This window comes from Taeniopygia guttata, chromosome 4 (genome assembly GCF_048771995.1).
Source record: "Taeniopygia guttata chromosome 4, bTaeGut7.mat, whole genome shotgun sequence".
Taxonomy (NCBI): Eukaryota; Metazoa; Chordata; class Aves; order Passeriformes; family Estrildidae; genus Taeniopygia; species Taeniopygia guttata.
The window spans coordinates 32449461-32474366 of NC_133028.1; the positions used below are offsets into that span (position 1 = coordinate 32449461).

Sequence of the window (24906 nt, forward strand, 5' to 3'; positions counted from 1 at the left end):
ACAGGCAAGAGAAAAGAATGTTTAAAAATCAGAAACCATACTGCAAGCCAGGGAAGTCAAGTGAGAAAACTTATTTTTTGAAGTTAAGTACATTTCAAGATAATGGGGTTTCTTCCAGTGTGTTTTTGTCCCTAACTGTGGTTCTTTTTCAAATACTGGACTTGGCAAGCTGAGATATTCCATTTACGCAGGAGACCAAAACAAACATACTTAAGTTCCTTGTGCATGAATGTGACTGCTAACCTATTCATGACCTTCAGCCTCATGCCTCAGTTCCAAGAATTTATTTTATTTTCATGTACAACTCCCTGGGGAGCACATATTGTCCAATTAGTGTCCTTTTCTATTTTCTGCTTTATGTTTGAAAATGGTACCAAATTACTTTGTTGGGAATTACTTCTATCCTTTGATTGCAGTAGTCAAATACTGGTCTTTATTTCAAACAATGCTTACTAAACCACAGACAGTAAGATTTCCCTGTAAGAACTTGTTGCTGTTTTACTCACAGTATCAGTGAGAAACTAATTACCATATTTCTCAGTATACCACCTGAGTTGGAAAATGCCACACATCAGTAGTATTCAGTGCAGTGTGTGGTTTCACTGCAGTACGCAGCACTGAACTGTGCTATCCTTCTTTTATGCATTCTTGCTTCCACATTATTAGTTTTTGACTGTGTCTATAGTTCTTGAACGGGTCTCATCTTTCATATGGGAAGGCACATCATGAGCCTGAGATAAGCAGTTAATATTACAGTGGGGGAGAGTTCAAAGACCAGCAAGAAATCATGTTACACATAAATGTTCTTAAAAACATGACTTTAAAGCTGAAAGAATCTTAAAAGCCATGATTGCTTGGTTCAGGCATCCGAGTGCAAGAAGAAAATGTGACTGAGATGTGAAAGGTAAGAATAGGATTTCTCATACTTTTATAGCCAGGAACAAAAAGAAAAAGGGGAAATAGGCCTTTCTACAATTCACTACATATTCCATTTGATGACAGACTGCTATGTGTGTCCTTCATTTTGTTCACTGTACATCGAATACTAAACTTATTTTATACTTGCTATCTTCTTGCCCACAATCAAAGCCTTATCAATGCACAGCATAGCAACATCACTCATACCTTTGGGCATTCTGTGGCCATTTTTCTTATTACATTCAAATATCCTTGCATTCTGCTGCCAAGGTGAATTTATTCATCCAAGATTGTCAGTTTTAGACTGAAAGATTTCTTTTTATCTGCCTAGTGTTCTAATATTGAAATTGCCCTAGAAGGAATGGTATCTGAAGTCTAGAGGGTGAGTGCCTATATTTGGCATTTCACAGCCTCTTTGATCTTTTCATCCAAACACAAGCTCAGCCACACACGTTACCGAAGCCCTCTGATCTCTCTCCTTTGCCTGGCTCCACGGCAAAGCCATTCTACCAACCATTTCAGTTCCCGAAGAGTGAGTCTCACATAAACTTTTCAAGAATCTAAACCAGAAACTTGCTCCCTGGATGTGACCTTGTGTGCCTTAATCCTCTCAGCTCGTTTCTGTTGGCATTAACACAACAATCTTCATATTTGGTCAATAACTACGAAGGCAGCAGTGGGGGCAGCTGCCACCACCGCTAGCTGAAGTTACCCTTAGATCAAATCCTTTTTCTTCCTTAGGACAAGCTGCCACTGCCAGATAGTTTCCACTTCAGCAGTGAGAATTTCTCAGAGATAATGATTATCAGCTTCCCAGATTCTCGACCTTTTGCTCTTTACCTGCTGGAAGTCTCTCTTCCATTGCGCATCTCATTCAGTTTTAATTATATGCCTTCCCAGATAATTTTCTGTTCTAGGCTATGTAGGACACTTCACTTTGCAGTAATAACTTCCTGGTAAACCTTGCCACAGATGGAAATGTCCTACTTTCTTTATTTTTGACTTGTTTCTCCAGTGTATTTTATCTTAGTCTGTAGCACATTTAGCTCAACCCCAACTTGCAGAGCATTATTAATGTTTTATATCAAAAGTTCTTTCAATATAGAATAGGGAGCTGTAGAAATAAAGTGTATAGTAAAGGCTGCACCTAAAGCCAATTGCTAAGTTATGACTGATACTGTTTTTCCCCAGACTTCTGCAGCACAATCCCTCACCGAAATAAATTCCGTGATTTTTTATTTTTTCTGTTGTAAACATGTCAGGTTGAAGAGCAAGGCACACCAGTTCCAGCACATTTCAGATAACAAGACATACAGTCCAAATGCATATTAAGTATTTAAGACTGGTTACAGATTATACTATTAGCTGGAATACTGTAATAGAGAAATGAAGCATGAATACATTTCATAATATAGACATGTATAATTTTGACAGTAGAAAAGTACTGTTATACTTTCACTCAACTCACATTAGGCATTTTCTCTGCATCCCAGATTACTAAGAGTGGCTGAAAAATTTATGGAACATTACCCTACTTATTTCAAACTATTAATGGGAAGCCTTTTATACCAGAGTGCTGCTTCTTGGCAGGTGAGAACAGAAGGTTTAAGGTTCACATTCAGGAGTGCAATGTGTTGTTTTTTTTTAGGTGCATACCATGTTGACAATATGCTGGAAAATCTGTCCTAACCTGGCAATGAAATGTCTCCCTTGGCTTGTCGAGGCCATTTAAGCTACATTTACACAGAAGAGCGCTGTCTTCAACATGACAGAATTTTGGTTTCCAAATACATTCTTTCACTTGTTTTCAGCCTCCATAGCACACTGCAGGTTTAGTCCCTCCCAAATGAAAGTGAATTCAAAGTTGGAAAATGATGGTAAAGAAAAGCCACTCTAGTAGCACTTTCACTGCATGCTCCATCAGTATCAAAATTGTTATCTTGCCCATCAAAAGGAAAGAAGCCCACGTTCATATACCATCACTTTTATTAGCATTATTAGCATTTCTTCACCTGTAGGGAACTCTCCTGTTCCCCACTGGTTTAAAATTGGGCATGGCAAGTTACTGGAAGCTCTAGTTTTGGTCACCTTTAACCATTATGTGGGTTGTAGAAAAAAAAGAAAAAAACTTTCAACTTGAATGTAATGAATTTTGCATTTTCTTCCTTTACTCAATTTTTACATTGCTTTCCTCATTTTGATATGCGTTTTTCTTTTGATATGCCTGAAGAGAGACTGAATGAGCCTGCTGAGAATGAAAAAGGTGAAAACAATCTGAAGATGCATGGACAGAGATGATTTCTCCTTTTTTTTTTTTTAATTTATTTAGTCTGATTGAAATAGACATTGCAGTGGATCCATAACTACTCATTTGTAACCCACACATATTCCTTTATTTCCACACAGTACATTTGTACTTGTATCTTAAAAGGTTTAGCATCTTGCTTGTGAATTCACACTACAATTACCCTGGGAAACCTGAAATATTAAAGTATGACTGCCTTTGGAGATATAACAAATTTTTTAATAAATCCCAAACAATAAAGAATATGGTGATATGTCTTCCTAATATTTTGTTTTGCTTAACAAGAAGAAAGCAAATGACATTTTGATATATATTAGTAGCCTATAAATTGTGACAAGTGGATTTTTAAAATTTTGTTTTATCTAAGAAGTGATAGCATTTTTTCTTTTTTTCTTATCTGGAATATTGTTAAATGCAGCTAGGAGGGTCAACCCAGTCCTGGGGTGCATCAAGCACAGTATCACCAGCCGGGCAAGGGAGAGGATTGTCATTGTCCTGCTCTGCTCTGTGGCAGCCTCACCTCCAGTGCTGGGGACAGTTCAGGGCACCACAGTGTAAGAAGGATATTAAGGTGTTCGAGAGCATCCAGGGGAGGGCAAGGAAGATGGTAAAGGACCTTGAGGGAAGCCATATGAGAAGCAGCTGAGATCTCTTGGACTGTTCAGCCTGGAGAAGAGGAGACTGAGGGGAGACCTCATTGTGGTCATCAACATCCTCACGAGGGAAAGTGCAGAGTCAGGGACTGATCTCTTACTGGTAGTAACCAGTGACAGGACCCAAGGGAATGGCATGAAACTTTGTCAGGGGAGGTTTATGATGGATATGGTTTATATTGGAAAAGGTTCTTCATCTAGATGATGGTCAGGCACTGGAACAGGTTATGCAGGGAAGTGGTAACAAGACCAAGACTGACACAATTAAAGAATTGTTTGCACAACACTTTCAGACACATGGTGTGACTCTTTAGAACTGTTCTGTGCTGGGCTAAGGCTGGCAGCTGGACATTGATGATCCTTGTGAGTCCCTTCCAACTCAGAATATTCTATGATTTTATGAAAAAAGCAATATTCTTTCCAATCTTACAGAATTCTAAATATATGAAAAAAAAAATTATGTTCCCTTTATTTCCTCTTTTATTCCATTCCTCTCTCCCTCTCCTTTTCCCTTTCACCTGTCCCTTTTTATTTTCCTTTTCCCTTCTGTTATGCCTATCTCTGACAAAAAAGTGGATAAACAGAAATTACAGAAAATAAGTCCAGGAGTGAATCTAGGAAAGAGCTAAATTAAATTACAGTCAGAATCCCAATTCTGGACAGAAATTTATATGCCTACTTGTTTTTTAATGGAATTTGGGCAGAAAATGCAAACTCACAAAACCACAGAAGTTAGAAGATCATTAGAAGTATTAGTATCAGCTACATTTCTCTGTCCTGTCCAACCAACTGTCAGACAACTCAAGCTTTTCCTGTTCCTTTATCTGATGGCTTTTCCATGGGAAAGGGTCTTTACCTTGTTTTCATCTGGGGAAGTCTTATAAAACTGTTTGAAAGCTGGTTAAATAATTCAAGTCTTTTATCTTAGCAATGTGGTCAGGACAAATTTTTAGTCCAGGTTTAATGAAGAGATTTCCTCAGCCGGAAAGTGATCGGCAATTTCTCTTTTCACCTTCTCCTGTTACAACTGCAGCTCTTGAGGCTTTTTATTTGGTGTGTCTATTTTGTCATAATGTTAAAAGGACAGTTTTCAGTCTTTTTTTGTAAACTGACATTCAGCACACCAGATGTGAACAATTCACTTAAATAGGCCTTTCTTGACAGCCATAACTCATCTGCAAAACAACAGGCACACTCTAAACGAGAATCACTGCAGGAAATGTGTCTGCTGGAAAGGGAGCTCAAAGGAATGAATCAACACCTTTTCCCATGATAGCTCATTCGCTTCCATACGGAGAAGGTTTTGATGCTCATTTTCCACTTCACTGCACAACCAGACAAACAAGCTTGAGTTCAGTGCTTGTGCTGTGTAAGACTGACCACTTTCACAGCCCAATCCAAAATGACTTCCAGGTATTTGGAGCCAGGTATTTTGAGGGAGTGGTGCTTTGTGGAGAAGAACCAATACATGAATTTACCATGCTGGGGATGCTTTACTTTTTGCCAGAGTACTGCCAAACTTCTCACTCACTGCTGTATGGTACTGCAGTCCTCCATGCTGTGCTGACTGCTGCAGCAAACACCTGCCATGTATATTCTCATAAGGAGCCACAAAACCAAGGAGTCTCTCAGTTGTACTCATATCTGACGTGCACCCTACATGCACATGAAATTGCACAAATGAGCAGTGTTAATGAAGCCACTGCTTTCTGAAGAGCAGGAAGAACAACCTCAGGGTATGTGCCTGGGGAAGGGGTGCACTGGGAGCAGTGGGGTGTAGGCAACGTGCTTACATGAGAGGCGTTGTTAGGGATGTAGGCAGTGTGCCTTACATGAGAGGCATTGTTAGGGATGTAGGCAGTGTGCCTTACATGAGAGGCATTGTTAGGAAAAAAGCAGCTTCCCAGGGCTGGGGGTGTGCCTCAGCAGCTCACTCTTTTGAACTGAGTGCAGCCAATTCAAGGGGGCTCATCTTATGAAGATGAGACTAAATACAGTAGCTAGGCTGTTATCTACAAGACCTCAACACTCATCCCTCACTTTTCAACCTCTCTATAACAGGAATGCACTGCTCCTGAGCTCTGTGGGATGCACAGATGATGGCTTCTGGATTTGCTAGGGTGTGCCAGTGGGCAGCTTCCCTAACCTCAGGGCTCCTCGGGGCTGCTGCCTTGTCTGTGTGTCACTTCCCCCACCTTTTTAGCTCATCTATTACTGCACAAATAAACTGTGTGCCTTGTGGAGATACATACCAGAGTATGGCCTTTCAACTAAGAGAAATGTTGGTGTATATATACTTTGTGTGACATATTGTTCCTTGCTGCAAGGTCTGCTTACATTGTCAGAGCTGAGTGTACAGGCCTTTAGTGAAAAAAGGATGTTAGGCTGGTCTGTTTGGCCAGACATTTTGTTTGCAGAATAATCTGTAATGTTGCTTTTCCTGCCCTTAATTCTTATTTGGTGGTAGGGTGGGGATTTAATTTAATTTTTATTTTGAAAGGTGAAAACTCCACAAAGCTGTTTTTACAGGGTCACAAAAAGTGGACAAATCAACTTCTTAAATAACATTATGTTTGAAAAGCAAACGTTTGAATACAGCATGACTGAAAACAGAGATTAGCCTTCCCACATGCAGTCCTGAGCAGTTCTTCCACCCTTACCACATCAGGTTCCCTGAGAAGTGGGTGTGAAGGAGGGTGAGCTGGCTTGACTCTAGCCTCCATTACTTCTGTTTGACAAAGAAAACCATGGAACAAGATTATTAACATGTCAATAACTAAACAAATGGTATTGTGAAGTCCTTCATAAACCAGAAGTTTCAGATACTTTCAGGAGCCTGGCATAGCTGACTGGATTGACAGTGCAGGACATTTATTTCATTAATACAAACAAAACTGTTTATTTTGTGGAACTATCCTTACTTCCAAGTGTTTTCTGAAAACAGAAACCTCATATGCTGACTTTCTTGACATAAATCAAAGCAATTCTTCCTTTTTCATACATGTAACAAGTAATAACATTGCTACATGTCTTCAGCATTCTGATAATGATATTATTATCTATTCAATGGCTTCTCAGGTCTGCTTTTATTATGTAGCCTAGTTCTAAGGAGAAGAAACAGTAACATTCAAGAATGAAGAAATGGGCAAATGTCTATTAGATGAGACATATTAATGCTATCAGGACAATATGGGGACACACTGCAGTTCTCTAAAAAAATTTCACATTAGTATCTAATGCATATATTATAATCTATATATTAATGCATTATTTTTTAACATGGCTGTTTTTTATTAAGCAGGATGTCCAATGTTCGCACAAGTCTTATAAGACTAAATAATATAATGTTGTATTATGACAGCTACTGTAACGCTGAGTTACAGTTCTGATTTTGAAAACTGTGAGACATAACCTCTATTCCTTAAAGTTGAAGATAGAAATTTAAAAAAAAATATTGAATGATTTATCTTAAGAAGAAACATGGTAAGTCCTGTCAGCAAGCACAGCCATCATCAAGTTCCTCTCAGAAACTGCATGTTGCATGAAACACTTACATACTTGTGTAGTGTTGATGTGTTCAGTGTAAAGTTAAAAAAAACCCCCAAATTAAGTATGTCATCTTGATATTTTTCCCTACAAGTTCTCTTTGGGTAGGGAGCATACTTAGCTTGTTTAAATAGAGAGTAAGAGTTTTAATTGCCTTCTGGCCAGCCTTGCCCCCAAGGGTCTACATGAAGATGTGAGAGAGGGTTATGGCTACTAGATCTTGAATTTGTGTCATACTGACAGCAGGAGAAGCAAATATGCTGTAAGAGAGAAATATCTGTATTGAATGCTGCATTGTGCCAGGCAATGTGGATACAGAGGCACTTATGGACTGGCTATCTCAAAACTATTCCCAGAAAGACAGTTTGGAAACAATTAAGAATGAAGAGAATATGTTTTTTGTTGCTTGAGTATATATAGTATGAGAAGATTGAAGACATTGCACTTGTATGTCACAGTTTGCAATCAAGGGCTCATGTGATTCCACAAAAGTCAATGCAAGAACATGGTACTTGGCTAAACAGAAGTGTTTGAATGAACATGGTTAATTATTTTATAGCCACTACATTTTACACTGATGAAGCAAGAAGCAGCAGCAGTAAAAGCAGAAGGTACCGAAGCTTGTTGATAGTAAAAGGACAAAAATACCTAAAAAGCACTATGATATCAAGATAGTGTTGTTTAGTAGTGATAAAAAATTCCAGATTACAACATTGTACAAAGTTCTGGTATTTCTAAGGAAGCAGAATCAAATTAGAATGAAAGCCCCAAAACTGAAAGTAACAAGAACCCTAGGTATTTTTAGATACTCCTAGTACTGAAGTATAAATGGGATAGAAAAATGAACACAAACAGAAATACAAATATTACAGGCAAATAACCCCCCACAAATGTGACCTGAAATGGTACAGAAATAGTAATTATGAAAACTGGATTTTGAACCTCTTAATGTACAGTAAAAGTCCAAGTGAACTGACACTAGTAGGGTTTTAATCTGATCAAATTAAATACTTGCATTTCAGCATAAGTTCCATAGACCTTTCCATAGCCAAATTTCAGTATTTCCAAGTCAGACTCCACAAGCAATATATTAAGACGAAGCAAAAGAAAAACTGCAGAACACACTCTATTCTCTGTTGCCAACTGTTGGCAGTTACAGATGATGTGCCTGGTACCTGGGGAAACTAAACAAGTCCAAGCCAGAGGCAATATCTGACTCTGTATCACAGAGTTTTAGGGAAACCACAGCACTGAATGCGTTGCTAATAAAAGCATAATATGCAAACTCTGCAGCACATAGTGAAAATAGATTTTTGCTTGCAATTCTTTAGAGCCCATAAATTACTGTAAGGATTTTGCATTCTGCATGATTTCACCACCTTTCCAGAATAGCTGTAAAGCTCGTTAAGTTAACTGTGGGAGCAAAGTAAACTTATAAGACTATGCTTGCTAATGTCATTCTCTTTGCTTCCTATTGCACTGCCTTGAAGACATGGATTGAGTGGGAGGGAGAGGAGGGGAAGGAGAAGACAAATAAGCTCAGGGCATGAAGTGTCAGGGGAAACATTGGATGGACTGACAAGAGATACAAGAGGAGACTGCAAAGAAATTCACTGCTGGGAAAGGAAAAAGCAGGAAAGCTAAACACCCCTTAGGGAAATAATGGGAGATGTGGAAAGGAGCAAGACACAAGGTAAGAAAGTAAGGAAACGAAGTAGGAGGTCTGGAGAATAAAATGGACTAATGGAAGAAAGGCAGTGGTTTTCCAGAGAGGAGGAGCCATTTTAGTCTGGAACAGATCTCTGCCTGCTGATAGCGCTTCTAAAAGAAGACGAAAAAAAAGAGAGAAAGCTGAAAAGAGATAAGGAACAGTGGCTGCTGGGCTTACTTCATGTCTAAGGAGAGCACAAGCAGCCTGAACCTTCCAGAAGAGCTTGAGGAGGCTGCAGAAGCCCCTGGGCTGTGACTGCAGAGGGACAGACGCCCAAGTCTGGGCTGAGCAGGACTTGTTCCAGCGCAGCTGAAGGGAAGGGCCCAGTGTCTGTGAGAGACGGGTGCGGTGCCGAGCGCGCACCCACTGCAGCCCTGCCCGGGCAGCCCAGGCTGCTGGGCCTGGAGGATTCTCCCTGGCAGAGCAGCCGCTGCCAGTTCCTCCAGCAACCCAAGCAGCACAAAGCAGCCACAGGCTGGCACGGCTGCCTGCCTGCCAACTGCTGGAATGCCAGGGCTTTGATGGAGACCTTGCAGGCTGGGGGCTGGGTGGCTGCACAGGGGCACCTGTAAGGCTTTTTAGGCATTTGCTTCTGGTATTTCAAAACCTAGGTCAAGTGAAAATGCTCTTTTTGTGCACCTGGCTTAGCTATCTGTTTAAGTCAGAATGGAAACTGCTGCATAGAAATAATGCCATATAGGCTAGCTTGGAAGTGTCACTTCCAAAACGATAATATGCAGATAATTATTTTAACTTTTAAGATTTATCTGTTTGAATGTTCATATTATGCATACATATATGCAGTTATAGTTAATAATTTCCAGCTCAGATATCTCAGAATTTTGTAAGAGAATTTGATTAGGCTGATTACTTTTATACCTTGTTTAATACTATAATTTCATTATAAAACCTAATCTGAGCAACTTTTAGCTTCATATGGCTCCACTGGTTTTTTAGTATGCATGCATTTTCAGTCGATTCTGTAAATGCTCTGTTAACATAATTTTTATTCAGCAAGTTTTTGGACCTCTGAAAACAGATAATAGTTACTATGAATTTGACCAACAGTGCTTTAAAAAAAGTACTCATTCCTGAAATATAATGTGTCAGTTTTGATCAGTAAACTATAACCCTTAGCAAAATAGAAATTTACAAATCCATTTTGCCATAAAGATATTAAAAATCCCCCAAGTCTGTAAACAAAGAAAACAGATTATATCCTAAGTAATTCTAGCTAGTACTTACAATTTCACTGTAAAAACAAAAAAGAATCTAAAAAAATATTTCTTGTGTGTCAGTCCTTCCCTTCTTCAGGGAAAGAAGAGACTAAATAAAATAAACTATAGATTAATTAGTGTCCAGGCTAAAATAAATAAAAAAGTAAATTTCTTCTGGACCTGATATTAGTATGATTTAAACTGTGGAAGTAAGATATGAAAAGAAACAAGACCAAATGCTTTAGTATGTGCTAGAGCAGTGACTGCAAATTTTTGGTATGCAATATTTTTGCAAATATTTCCCCTTTGTACTGAAAAGTTCTGAAAAGGAAAAAAGAAAGATTGACTAATTTTCATAAACCTGCTTTCAAACCACTGAGTTAAAATAAGTTGAAATAAGTTATTTGGATTCATGCTCCACTTATACAACCAGACTTGCACAGAATAGTTAACAAAGCTATTCCTGAGTTGCTCCTAAGGATGAACTTTTTATTACTAAAGGGACAGTATTTTTCCTTTAGCCACTTAAACAGATGTGTGACAATCAAAAGGTGAAAAAACCCAGCTATACCCAAAACTAGTTGACAAAAGGCATTTCTGGTCCATTGAACATTCAAACAGTTTAACATTTTTAACTGTGAGTGGGAAGAAAGTCTGGATTCACCACAGAATATAAATTCTATCCTTTTCTCAAAATATTTTGAGATTTTGAGTAATACAGTAAATGAAATACATAAATAAAGTATGATATTAAAAGAAAATGCATTCAGCAATGAGGTTGAAATATTATGCTATGAAGCCAGAGTTATTTCTTTTCAGAATTTCTTATTCCTCAATTGATATTTGAGGGATACTTTTCTATTTTAGCAAGGCTTCATTTTTTTTCAAGAGAAAACATTTCACCTGGTTATGTTTTAGCCCATAATACCCACAAACATGAATATGCAGAAGCTGAGAGAGATACACTCTTGTACATCATGTCACCCCCACACAAACTCAGAATCTGTGATAATTCACAGTCTCCACCTCTTTTGGCAATAGGTAGCAAAAACCTCTCGAAGTCTGGCGTTGTCAGATTTAATGTTACAAATCATGATCACCAAAATGTCACAATAATATTTGATCTTATAATAAAACAATGGCAAAAGAGTTGTGTTCAAATTATTTTTTTCCTTCAAAAGGGAAAGATACATGGATTTGGTGCATGGGAATTTTATGTTCAAAAGAAGCAAGCAGCTATGATGACTGATGGATGTTTTTAAGAATGCTGTTTTGGCAAGAAAAATAACACAGTGCCTTCCTCCTGCCCCTTATTCCCTGTGGCTTCACATAATCAGTACAATTTTTTATTTTTGGTTTTAACTTTTACAGAGCATCACAGAAAACATTACTGGAAGGGACCTTGAGAGGTCATGCAGTCCAACCTCTACCCCAGGGCAGGATCTGTTCTTCCTGCATTGGTCCTGAAAGATGTCTGATCTGTTTTTAAAGACAGTCTATGAAGGGCAAGGGGTCGCTATCACTGTTGTCTGCTCCAGGGCTCCAAAATCTTCACTGTGAAGTTCCTCCAAATGTCTGATCTGTATCTTCCTTGTTGCAATTAAACAGATTACTGCTTCACCATGGCTACAGGGAGGAGATAAATATCTTTGCTTCTGCAAGTCTCATACACTTGCGAATTTGGGGAGAGTGAAATTGCCTAGCTTTTTCTCTAATTACTTCAGCTTGGGAATTCTAACAAGACATTGGTTGGAGGTAATTGTTTAGGAAGTGCATAAGCAGCAGCTTGGAAATAATACTAATAGTTACTGAGGGGAATAGCCTGCCCTTTGGGCTCTCCATAAGTCAGCTGGACATAACCTAACTCAGACCAGAAAGTCTGCATGAAAGCAGATCAGGTGTGAAAGACAGCTATTTCCAGACTCAGGAAATAGCCGTGTACTTCATGACACACAGTACCCTAGACTCTCCCTTTGATGAAAACTACAGGCCTATCTCACACAGAATAGTGAATATAATATCCAATTTTTTTGCCATCATGCAGATGGCATTAAGATACATGCCATTAAGATACATTCAGGAACCACCAGCTACTGCAGGACACCACAGTAGGCTACACAGAAACTACAGCCAACATGGTGAGAAATTACTGCTCTGTTTAAAACTCTAGGTTCTCAATTAGCCAGTATGAATGCCAGCATGATTTAAAGTGCCTGCTGTACCCAGCAGATGCCTTAATTTCTGTACAGGACTTCATTGTCCCCCAAACTGACTGTCTTGCCCAGCTTGCCTATTGGAAACAAGTGGCTGTGTCTGTCACAGCTCAACACTGACTTTACTCTGTGGAAATGGATGCTATTGCCAGCACCCCTAAAGCTGTGCTTTGGTCTGTCAGCATTCAGGACAGGGCTAACTCAAGAGAAGGAGAACACTTGCCCTCCCAATCAAACACTTTCTCATTCCTCTGTGTACTCTTGCTGTGCTTCTGTGTCCTCTTGGCAGGACCTAAAAGGATACACAGCGGATGCACCAAAGCACAATTAAATATTACAGATGTGTGCTAATGCTTTGGGAGGGTGCCCGCTACCAAAGCGCTGCCAATTTACAGATTATTGCAAGAATACCTTAAAACTGGCAGCAGTAGCATCCCACCTGCTGTCTTTGTCAGGGATCAGCATTTCTAGCCCTGTCTCCACTTCAGGACACAATATGCAGTGAAGCAGCACCTGCTGCTCTTGTGTCTCTGATGGGCATCTGTAAAGGCTGGAGAGTAGATACAGGTGCTCAGAGTCCTCCTGCACACTGCCTCAGCCAAATGTACACTGACAGAAATATGAAGTTATCTCAGAACACAGATGTTTGGCTTTGCTGCCACTGCCTGACACTAGCACTTTATTTTCTTTATCATGTGTGTTGAATTGAAAGCTTTTTTTTTAAGCTCTGACCTTGGCAGCAGTTGCTACTGCATTTCATCATAAAGATACAAGTAAAGAAGAGGAGGAAATAAAAAGAAGAGGAACTCACTGAATTTTCATGATGCCCTTTGTAATCCTGAATAGTTCAACTAGAGGCCTCAACAGTTTTACTTATCACACTAACACTGTATCTTCCACTCCTTCATACATACCTTCTTACCCAACCTCTCATGTCTTTCATGTGAGTTAAAAATACACATATTTTTCCAGCTGGCAGAGACAACTGAAAAAAATCTGTGTTAATTCTTCATTGACCTTTTTTGAAATAATGGTTTCTGGTCTAAGCTGCATTTTTGTTATGTTTTGTCTTAGCATATCAGTTGGCAGTTCAGATCATTTGGAGATGAAGTTGCCAATAAAGCCTGTATGTGAATTCTCTGGTTCTACTAGTTTATCTATAAATTGTCATGATCTTCCTTAGTCAATATTATTGAGGATTCTGTAAAACGCTTTGCTAATCTGTCTGTTATGAACAGGCATTGATGACTTAATGAGTGTAACACAGGCTAAAGCAATTCACTGAAAAGATCTTTTCTGAGGCTGGTAAAATTACAAGTCCTACTGTTCCAGTAATACCTCTTGCTGTTGTGCTTGCACCTGTACATGACATGGTGTTGGTGGTTTCTGTGTTTTCAGTTTATTCATACAGGAATGACAGTTCCCCCATGGCCCATATTTCTTTTCTCAGCTTCCTCCAATTGGGTCCACCTATGTGAAAGCCTGCTGTGCTGTCCAGGAAATCCTTCCTGCCTACTTGCCACTCAGTGAAACACAACCTTTAACTACCCACCCAGATGTTATTTTTGGGCGGAAGACCATGCAGAAATGTGTTTGCTTTAAAAAAAAAAAAAAAAAAAGAGCAGCGAAGACAAATTTCTTGTCAGTATTTGCAGCAGAAGAATGTCAATCTAATGCGCAAGTAGGATGAAAATCTAGTTTTTGATGCAAATCTACAAACCCATGGTTGTCTGAGTTACAAATTTCTTGACAAGAGTGAAATGTTGTCTCACTGTTATTTCAATATATAAAACTGAAATTCAAAATAATGAATTCAAAGTTATTCAGAAATAATGTTCAGAAGAAGTCAGACAAGTAAGACAGAGGAAGACAGCATGGGAAATTAAAAGTATCTTTCTGTGCTTTTTGTTATCAAGGGTTCAACTTTACCCAGAAATATTTGTTATCAAGGGTCAACTTTACCTCGTTACTTTACCCAGAAATATTTCAAATGGTCCTGTAGAACTCAATAAATCTATAAGGCATCTATCTTTATTTTATGTACTTACTCAAAAAAAGTGGTCCATCCAGTCTCATCGCTTTTAGTTGCCAGAAGTCCACTGTTGCCATGGTAGGTAAATAAGACCAACTCCTGCCCTTGTGCAGTCATGCTTTTCAAACATCCATTGGTGCCTATGGTCAGCCAGATGACTTGGTTATCAGGAGAGACCACTCTTACTGGCATTCGGTTGGGATCCCGCCTGATCCGAAGAGTATTCCCATTGCTGTCCGTCACCGCTGTAATATCATTGTCATTACTGTAGCTGAAATTGTACAGGTAGTCTCCGGTGACTAAACTCACAGTGTACTGGTGAGTACCATTGACATCAAAGATATACAGCTCCTGGTCAGTTGGAGAAGCAACTTCATAGAAGTTCATTGAATTCATTAAGGGTTTGTTCTTTGACACAGCCCGTATCCTAATGTTTCCCAGGTCAGCAATATACAGGGTGCCATCTGGAGACACAGCTAAGGAGGAAGGGGCATTAAGTTTGGCATCTTTAGCATAGCCATCTCCATTCTGGTAACAGTCACAGTTAACATCATTTTTGCAATCACACTCTGAGGGTATTCCAGCAACTAAAGAGATCTCTCCATCAGTTGTGACCTGTCTTATCCTATTTATCTTTTTTTCATCAGTTTCTGTAATGTAAAGCACCCCGCTGTAGGACACGGCGATGGCGGTGGCAGACTCCAGCGTGGTCTGGACAGCGTGTTTGCCCACCGTGTACTCCACCCCAGGCACCTGGCAGTGCATTGGCCTCCCCGCAGCAATGCGAACCTGACGGTTTTCAGTGATCTGCAGAACCACGTTGTTATCCAAAACATAAATGGAGTTATCCATTGGGTTGATAGCTAAATCTGTAGGCCATTCCAGACGAACCTAAACAAATAGAAGTGTTTTGTTCAACAGTCAACCAGTGCAGATTAAATTAATTAATTAACCTTCAGTTTCAGACACTGCTGTAAGGATATTTTCTATCTGCAGTAAGCAATCATGGCTGAAGAACTTGCATGAATACATGCAGCGAACTAAAGCTTTTCAGGGAGGCAAGGGGAACAATATTCAGGCATCCATTCTATTGAAAAGAAAGCCAGTTGCATTGAAACTATAATACAGGCTGAGTTTCCCCTCCAATAAATTCAATACTTTTCTGTATCACAAATGCATAAATAACTATAGAGGCAGATATCATTGTCTAAATACTTGTCAACAGTATTCATCTTTTATTCTTGTAGCAGCAAAAATAACGTATTACCTTCCAGATTGTGAAACACCGTACTCCCTTTTTGGAACATACCACTACTGATGTGTCCCTTCCTACTCACACAAGTTTTTTAAGACAAATAGGAAAATACAGGGGTTTTGTGTAAATCCTTTCATTCACTCTAGTCGGCTAAGAATGTCAGCAATTCAGAAAACATCAACATGCCAAGATAATCCTAACAGATATGCCATTCTCCCAGTATTTACTACCAGGCTTAATGTTTCCAGCTGATAGTTCTGCTGTTCTAAACCAAACTGAACTTTATGGGCAGAAAAATTGAATACAGCAGCGTTTATAGCTAAGAGAATACAGTGCAATTCATGCCCATGGAACAGGTTGCTTTCTCCCCCAAACCTGCTGTTAAATATCCATCACACTCCACCCAGTTTTATTTTACGGGCCACGAAAGCTACATTTCAGTTTCTATCCCCAGCTCAGCTTTCCAAATTAGCAGCAACTGAAAAGTACCTGGCTGATGTGCATGCTGGTATCACAGGTTAGAGGTCGTGCTGAGGTAAGGTCATTGGAGCCAAGCAAAGTCGATATTATTCCATTCTGATCCACTTTTCTGATCATGGTCCCATCAACAAAGTAGATTAATCCATTCTTGTCTATTGCTATTCCTTCAGTGAAGCAAATAAAAATTAGAAGCAAATATTATTTTTTTTGTCTACCAGTGAATATATTATCCACAATTAGGGGAATAGGTAGCATGTATCTATTATTATTATGTATCTAGTGGAAATTGTAGGCAGAAAATCTGATCTCAGGCCATAGGTAATAATACAGCTTGTTAATGTATTTTGCATGACAAACCAACATTCAGCATGAAAGCTACTAATGTTGATTGCATTTGCTGTTCATTTGTTTTTGTGTGTTGGGAAGGGACTAGCTTTTAAGTTAACTTTAAACATGGGATAAATGGAACCAAAAGCAATGCTCATTTTAGATATTCACTGCTGCCTGCCAAACACATAATCTAAATGCTCTTATTGAGTGTTTAAAAATGCTCAATAACCACTCAAGCCAAATACTTCCTAAAAAATCAACCTTAATTGATTTCAAAAAAACCAGTCTCCTGTAGCTTTCTTCCTTTATAGACTTTCTACTTGTAAAAAATCACTCAAATCCCCAATTTTTGAGCCAACTATTGAATTCAGTAATTAAACATGATCATGCCCCCAGCTCTGAACTTCTGTATTATTCTGAATGTCACAGAGGGAGAACTCTTTTTACCTTTAGGGCTCATGAGGGTTGCCTCCACCGCCTTGCCTCCATCACCACATCTTGCCTCATCGAATGGCAGGCACTGCTCCCCTGTTCCTCCTATTACCTCAACATTTTTGGTCAGGTCTTTCGCACCAGTGAGTGACTTGGGCCGGTAAATCCTGCGTGTGTTCGTGTCAGAAACATACAAATCTCCCGTCACGGGGTCAGTTGCGAGGTAGTATCTGTGAGCTGGGTTGTTGCTGCAAAATGGAATAACACATTGCATATGCTGTAGTTAGCTGCACCTAACATTGGATCAAGGAGGAAACAGTTTAGTTCCTACGCAGTGTGCAGTAACACAGACAGAGTTAAAGTCAATGGTGATGCTCCATGCATTGGCAGCACAGGTCATGGCCCCGAAATTGTTTTGGTCCACATTTCTCATCTGTGTCACAGGCAGCCCCATTTAGATTAATCCTCTAGAGAAGAAGGTCCCCATTGTCTTCGATGCTCTCACGCCAGTTCAGGCTCTCTCATTAGAGACTGCAAATATCTCTCTATAGGCCAAATAAAAATATTGGAGTTTAAAACCTTTTGAGAGTTCTGGGAACCTTGATCTAGTCCCAAATTTTGCAGCAGGATCCCAGACCTCTCTTACACTTTGTTGGTATTATCCTGTTTTATTATAATTTATACAAGGCTGCTGGGGTTCATGGTTTATGTAATTCATAAACAGATAAGACCGAGTTTGAATGATGAGTTCACAGGCAAGAGATAAGACATCATTCATAAGTATTTGTTTAATCTACTGCTTTCAAATGCGTGATATGCATGATTTAACACATTAGGAAATGTCATCTCTTCCACCAGAGACCAAGCAGAGCTTTTCCATTATTCTTAAGTCAGAGTCATATTTCAAATAACTGTACACATTGGCAGAAAACTGCTAACTATGCCAGCACAGTCTTCATTACAGTGAAAATATATATTGCTAACCATTTTCCCAGAACTGTACATTTTGCCTCTCCACTGGTGCCACATAATTGAGAATTACTGTCTTTTCTTCCCTGCTGGTGAAAAAACCAGCCCTGGAGATTACCTTTTGTGTTGATATATTATGATGTAGAAACTTAACCCACTGCAGTTGGGATTCCTGACCTAATTTATGGCATGAAGAGCTGAAATAAGGTCATGTAAATACATGAGGTAATTTCAGATGCTCCCCTCATGGACTGAAGCAGTGTCAGAACAGTCACTTCTGATGTTTGCAAAAGCGCTGCTTAAACAGATCTACCAGTCTGGTGGTAGCCAAACATCTGTTCACAGAATGCTACACTTCACGTTTTGTAAATATGTAACTGTACTAATGTAACACATTTTTATGTACTGCCACTTGGAAAATGCAACAGAGACCAACAGGAACAACTTGTGAACAATTAAGTCTTTTAGCAGGGACAGATTTTTATAGCCATCCAATTACAAAAACACAGGAAAAAAAAGTGTTGTATAAATAGGATTTTATTTGGTTTTAAGACTTTTAACATGCTGGTTCAGAACGAAGTGAACCAAGTGAAACAGACTAATGAAATCAAATACACAGTGATTAGCATCTCTTTAAAAGCTCTGCTATTGCACTGAGTGTTGTACAATCAAATGTAGGTTTACTTTAAATTTCTGTCTGTTACAAATCTATTATTGCCAATGTGCTAAATAGTTGGAAGGTATTTTCAAAGCCTTAATTTATCCAGCAATCATTTAATATGATCACTATGTAGTGTACGAATTATTTATACCTCCATAGACGGCAAATTAAATTATACCCATTTACATGATTACTTTGGTCTTTAAGAAACTTTGCAAACACTTTAAATATAAACACATTGCAAGATGTGAAATGTGCAATTAAATTTTATTTCATTGTAATTTAAAATAAAGTTCTTTCTTACACTACTGAAATCTAAATTAAAGTACCTATCTTCAACCCATCTAACACTGCTGAAAGATCATATTTTTCAGCCATTGGAATAAGAAGTTATCAAATCAAAAAGTAAGTAATTTATGCCTAACACAATTATTTATTTCCAAAAAGAGATTTTAAAGCTCTTTTCTTCATAAATATGAAGATGTACATTCCAATTAATTCCAGCAAAAAAGAAATCAGGGTTCTCACAGTAAGTACCATATCCTCATCAAACAAACAAACAAAAAAAATACACCTGATAATTTAAATGTATTTTCCTATTTCATTAAAGTGTTGAAGTGCATAGGATATTACTACTGAATCAACAGAAACTCTCCAACTTGCCATATGTAGATGTCTGACGGCTCCTTTCTGAGCTTATACAACAGGCTTAACCTCAGCTTTTCTTTTCAGGTGAAGGTTGAACAGCCGAGGAGGCTTTAGCCAAAATAAACCCCCATTAATTTATGGGAGAAAGGCACAATTTGAGAAACTGAATAACAGTCAAGTGAAAACTACATTTGTTTTCTAGCCAGAAAACATCCATAAGCACTATAGTACAGGGATAAGCAGCCAGCAGCTGGAAAGCTGCAGAGTTTATGCACTTTCATTGTACCCTGAAATGAAATTAAGCTTCTGCCTTCTACCAATAACAACGAATGCAAAGAAGTGAAATCCCCAGCCCGTGACTTATTGACTCATTCAGTATTGCCAAATCACTTTCAGTAGCCTGCAAAACATGGAGTTACCTGGCTCCTGTAAAGACAAATGTCTACAAATTAACTTGTTCTGTCTATGCCGAAAAATAGTAAGTGCTTTGAACTGAAAGTGTGCACACACGTGCACAGAGCTGTAACGATCTATTTCCCTTTGCTTTTATCTTGCTTAGGCCGATCTTTTAATTCTTCAGCTGTCAGATACCCTGGACTATTCTTCATGTACAGATTTTTTGAAAATCCTTCCCCTGCTTCAGTCCCTGTCTCTATTGCCTTCATTATGTGCCCTCTAAACCATATATCCCCTCAAAGCTGTTTTTATATTTTGTTAGACTTTTTTTTTTTTCTGGCTCTCTATAGATTTGGGATAGTGCCATAGCCTACAAAAGACCTCCCTGTCTTCAAAGTCCTTCTAAAAATGATTCCTTCCATGAATGTCTATCAGCATTAATCACCCACAGGCAGCAGTGTGTATAAAGACATCATTTCAGCTTTGAGACTGAAAAAAATGTGAGGTCATTGGTACATGAGAGGAGAAATTAGATCTGCATTCACTCTCTATAAAATAGAGTACAGGCTTCTTGAGGTAGGAGACACATCACACTGTGCTGAAGCACTGTGTTTATAGGCCAGGAAAGGTGAATGCTTGAATAGACAAGAGAACTGAACTAGCATTTAGCCTCATTCAGTAGTTTTACTTGGGGAATGCATTTTTAGTGCATTTTCTTCTAATACTTAGCAATTATCTTTTGCAAAGTGGTCTGTTGAGGGCTTTTTTCCAAACTGCAGTTTAAGTAGAAATCTCCTCAGCAGTCTGAAAGGCTTGCCAGTGAAACTGGACATTTGCTCCCTTCTCCTGTTACAGGCCAAGCAGATGTGCTTCCCTCTGCAGCATTTCACAGGACTCTGCATGAATTCATGCAGCCAAAATAAGTATTTGGTCTCACAGTGTGTCCTTAGCTGGAGAGCTCATGGCAAGAGGATTTGGTAGATCCTAAAAGTTTACACATATTAAATAAAAGACAGCTGCTTTTTATTTATTATTAGAAATTAATAGAATAAAAAGCTGCCAGGGGATATTAAGCATCAAGATCCCACTCTTGGAAGTCTCTCATCAGCAGATCTCTAAGGCTGAGAGTGGACACTAGGAAAATGTATGATGTAAGAGAAAACTCAGACTCATAATAAATTGTGTTGGGCTGCACAGTGAGCTCCACACCTCCTGCCTACTGGCTCCATAACTGCTCCTGCAGGGCCAGTTCTCCACAGTCTCCTGTGTCTTCTTCTGCCCCAGGAGGAACCCCCACTTCACAGCTGCTATATGGGCCCATGCTGTTACACTAATTTGTTTGGTATGACTGCAGGTTTGCTACCTGGAGCCTCTGCATGTTTAGGCATGAATAAAACAGTAAAGCTTCAGTATTCTCCCTCACCAGCTTTTCTTACATGCAGGGATCCAGTTTCTGATACACTGCAGTTGAGGCTGTAACCACAGTTCTGCCAGAGGCAGGAGAGGGTGACACTACCAAATCACAGCAAAACAAACCTCAGTATGCATCCACTCTTTAATCCCTTCTTGTACATTCCACATGCTCATTTTAAGTATTATTCCACATTCTACATATTTGCCAAGACAATGTCTTATCTAGCTTCAATCACAACTTTGTGATACCACAAGGGATATAATTCTTTTAAGAGTGGTGGAACACATACAAACCAATTGCAATAGTGAAACCCTAAACCCACCAAACAGAAGAGACTGCCTTCGAGTCATCTCTGTGAAAAAACCCACAAATCCAATTCTGATCATTAGCACTGATGCAGACACCTTATTTAGTCATGGAATCTTATGCCTAACACATCTGAAAAATATTTTTGAAAACATAAAACCCTTCCTCATACAGAAGGATGTCCAAAGAAAAGTGAATTTAAAAAACAAGGACAACAGAGATATGACTCTGGGATTTGTTTAAAAACAAGGAATGAAAATGACTGGCAGCAAAAAGGAGAGAAAGGTACCAGTGGCCCTGCTAAGATGTTCACTTAAGAGTTTTGCCAAAAATGTTTGCAGGGTTTTATGTCTGCAACAAGATTTTAGCACGACTCTGTTTTTTCCTTTCTTATCAGCACCAGCTGCTGTGGCAAAGCAATTCTAAGCATCCACTTATTCTTCTGTTCTTGTCATTATTGTAGCAATGCTAGGATGGATGAATGTTGTACTACAATCCTCTGATTACTGTTGTTTCTATGACCAATTTTTTGAGTCTCAGTGTATTTTAAAATCTTAACTCCTGAAGTTGTGTTATTGTTATTTCAACTTCCATTATTAAAAGAACTCACCTTTAAAGAAACAAATCTGTTAAACGAGAGCCTGAAAAGATTCAACATCAAAGGGCTAATGAAATGAATTCCCTTGATACTTTTATATGCCATTCTCATCATATTTGGTGTACCTGATTAATGAGTGAGTTTTGATAGGATCAGCAAAAGAGCTGCCAGCAAGGAGTGAGCAGAGATGAGGGAACAGCAAAGGAGGGCACACACAAGCATAACAAGAAGCCTGACTGTGGACAGAGAGTGATGAGAAAAGAGGAACTCATCAGAAAGAACGATACAGCCTGACAGTTGACATAACTAAAACATATGAACTCATTATTTTTGAAAAATACTTCTCTTTTCTAGTAATACATCTCAGAAATGACTTGCCCATTATAAGCATTCATTTGTTAAAAAAGAAAGAAGAACAGTTAGAAAAATATAAATCTTCTTTAAGGAATGCTTACCTATGTCTAAAATCTTTATTTCTTGGTGGGAGCAAGTAAAAAAGAACAGAAAAACATTATTAGACAAACATTCAGAAAGGATGTTAAAAGATGAGAGAGAAGAAGGCAACATTTACATCTATCATCAGTGAAGTGTTGAATGATTGATTGTTCATTGTCCACTTACGTTGATCACAGATGTTAACTCTTAAAATCTGCTGAATTATTACTTTTAGATTAAATTCTCACATTTAGATAAGCATAGTTAAAATATTTTATGAGGGTAAAATGTTTTCATTTCAGTTTTAAACACTTTTAAAATCTTTTGACTCAACTTCTGTTTTGTTTCCAAAAGCATTCGCAAACTCAAGCTTACACAATGTCAGAAATTTATTCAATACTTTAATTTGCCACAGTAATCTATAACTACAAAAGTCCAGCATGAGAAAAAGACATACCTTAGCTCCAGAACACTAGTTACGTTTCCAGATGGGAATATCCGCCGAACGTAGTTGAAATCCCCCACGTACAGACTGCCATCTATCCCACAGGCTAAGGCAACCGGAGCCAGTAATTTGTTACCATCAGCTTGACCATTACAGCTTGGACAGGAGATGCTGCGTCGTCTCCCATTGCCCATAATGCTACTAACAACTGGAGGTTGCTGAGAGATAAATTGATTTTCACCATTCCCTTTGTAGAGGATTCCTGCCAGACAATATAGGAAAAAAAACAAATCAAAACCCAATAACATTTATAAAAAATATGAATGTATACACATAAAACGATGCAAAAGTACTGTAAATATTCTTTTAGCTAGTTAGTGTAAGTTCAATGAATTTTTATTGTTTCACCACCAAATTTTCCTCACTACAGATAACAACTTTATTAAAACATCTATAGTTATATTTAGGTTATAAACACGCAAACATTAGATTATCTTGTCCATAAGGTTTAGTAGAAACACTAAATAATGTAGCTCTTAAAGCCCCAAAATGTTTTAAGTTGTTATTTTTAAATGTTAATGATTTTTATAATTATAAAAATTGTCATGCGGAAGGAAATGTTAAGCATATTAATGGAAGGAAGATATGTGTTCCTACATCTTTACAGTTTTGAAATAGTCCAGACAGGACTGAAATTCTGAAGTACTTTATACAAAATGAAAAGTATATTTGCAAATTATATTCCTAAAGTCCTAGTATAATATAATTATGAGTATCATGTCTAATGTAATCTGAAGAGGATTACTGTTGCAAATTGTAAATATTAATTAAAGAGCCACTTCAAAAAGTTGTAGATTGCCTCAATTTTACATTGTAAAATATTCTTTACTTAGCTTACAACAAAAGTGATCCTCTGGCAACAAAGTCTGCCTCCATACCATGTCTGCAGTTATAGGCAGTTATTAAAACTGTCAAAACAACAAAAAGAATGTGGTGCCAGGCCAACTTGCCTCTGAAACTTAATTCTGCTTTGAGGCATGAAAGAAACAATAATTTTGTGAAGACAAAGCAATATGCCAGCAGTATTTTTCTTCCTTATAGCCTACGTAGGAAATCTGAGAGGAAAAATGGATGCTTTATGTTAAATCTTCCATCTTGTGGGGAAAAAAATGTATGTTAAAGTGTTGCCAGGACCCTCATCCCTCATTGTTCAATCTCATGATGAATCCATTAAGGTGTCCTCTACAAATGGACAGCTATTACGGTTCTACTCGTAAGTCACCATATGTCTTTCCATGGTATAATCCATGTAAACCACATGTCACTTTGTACTGTATAGAGATCTGGGTTTTATTGATTGCATGCCCAGAGTTTCATGCAATTTGGAGCTGAGGGATACAGTAATCTTTTGAGAAGTTTAGAAGAAATTTAAGATGAATTTCTCTTTTCCTCCTCACTCCCAAAGTGCACGATTTGTACTGAAAGTTATGAAGAAAAAATACTTTGCTTTCCTCTTTAAATGTTTAAGGTGTCTTCACTGCCTTTAATGTTATAAAATGCAAGAGATTATAAATGTAAAACCAATATGATAAAATTGGAAACATGATAAATTGGAAAAAATGAAAATGGTTTATGGAAACCTAATGGCAAGTAATCTAAATAAGTAATCTAAATCAAAAGAGGAAGAATGTATTTTTCATGAATAGTTAAAGCCAGAATGCATTAACAGTATAAGAAATCCCCTCTCCTATGATTACATCATTTATGACAATCATGGCACTATAATTTTGCCTGAAATAGCTGAGTTCTACAATTTTCATCAGAGGAATTCTAGAAGTCAGCACAGTGCACTATTGCATCTGATTTATTCTGTCATTACCTTGAAAAATTGGTCCTTCACATTTCTCCTCTATTATCACAGAGTAAAAGATGTACATTAGAC

At 38.3% G+C, this 24906-nt stretch overlaps 1 protein-coding gene across 51 annotated transcripts in view; it reads right to left on the reverse strand.

Annotated features, from left to right (window-relative positions):
* Positions 1-24906, reverse strand: part of TENM3 (teneurin transmembrane protein 3) — a 1292556-nt gene that overhangs the window by 20288 nt on the left and 1247362 nt on the right. For 47 of the 51 annotated variants that reach the window (XM_072927763.1, XM_072927759.1, XM_072927755.1 and 44 more), the window contains 5 exons: positions 22977-23226; positions 22540-22560; positions 17108-17340; positions 16340-16494; positions 14612-15486 (listed from right to left, as the gene is read on the reverse strand). In XM_072927763.1, coding sequence (XP_072783864.1) covers positions 14612-15486; positions 16340-16494; positions 17108-17340; positions 22540-22560; positions 22977-23226 — 1534 coding nt within the window. 51 annotated transcript variants of the gene reach the window in all.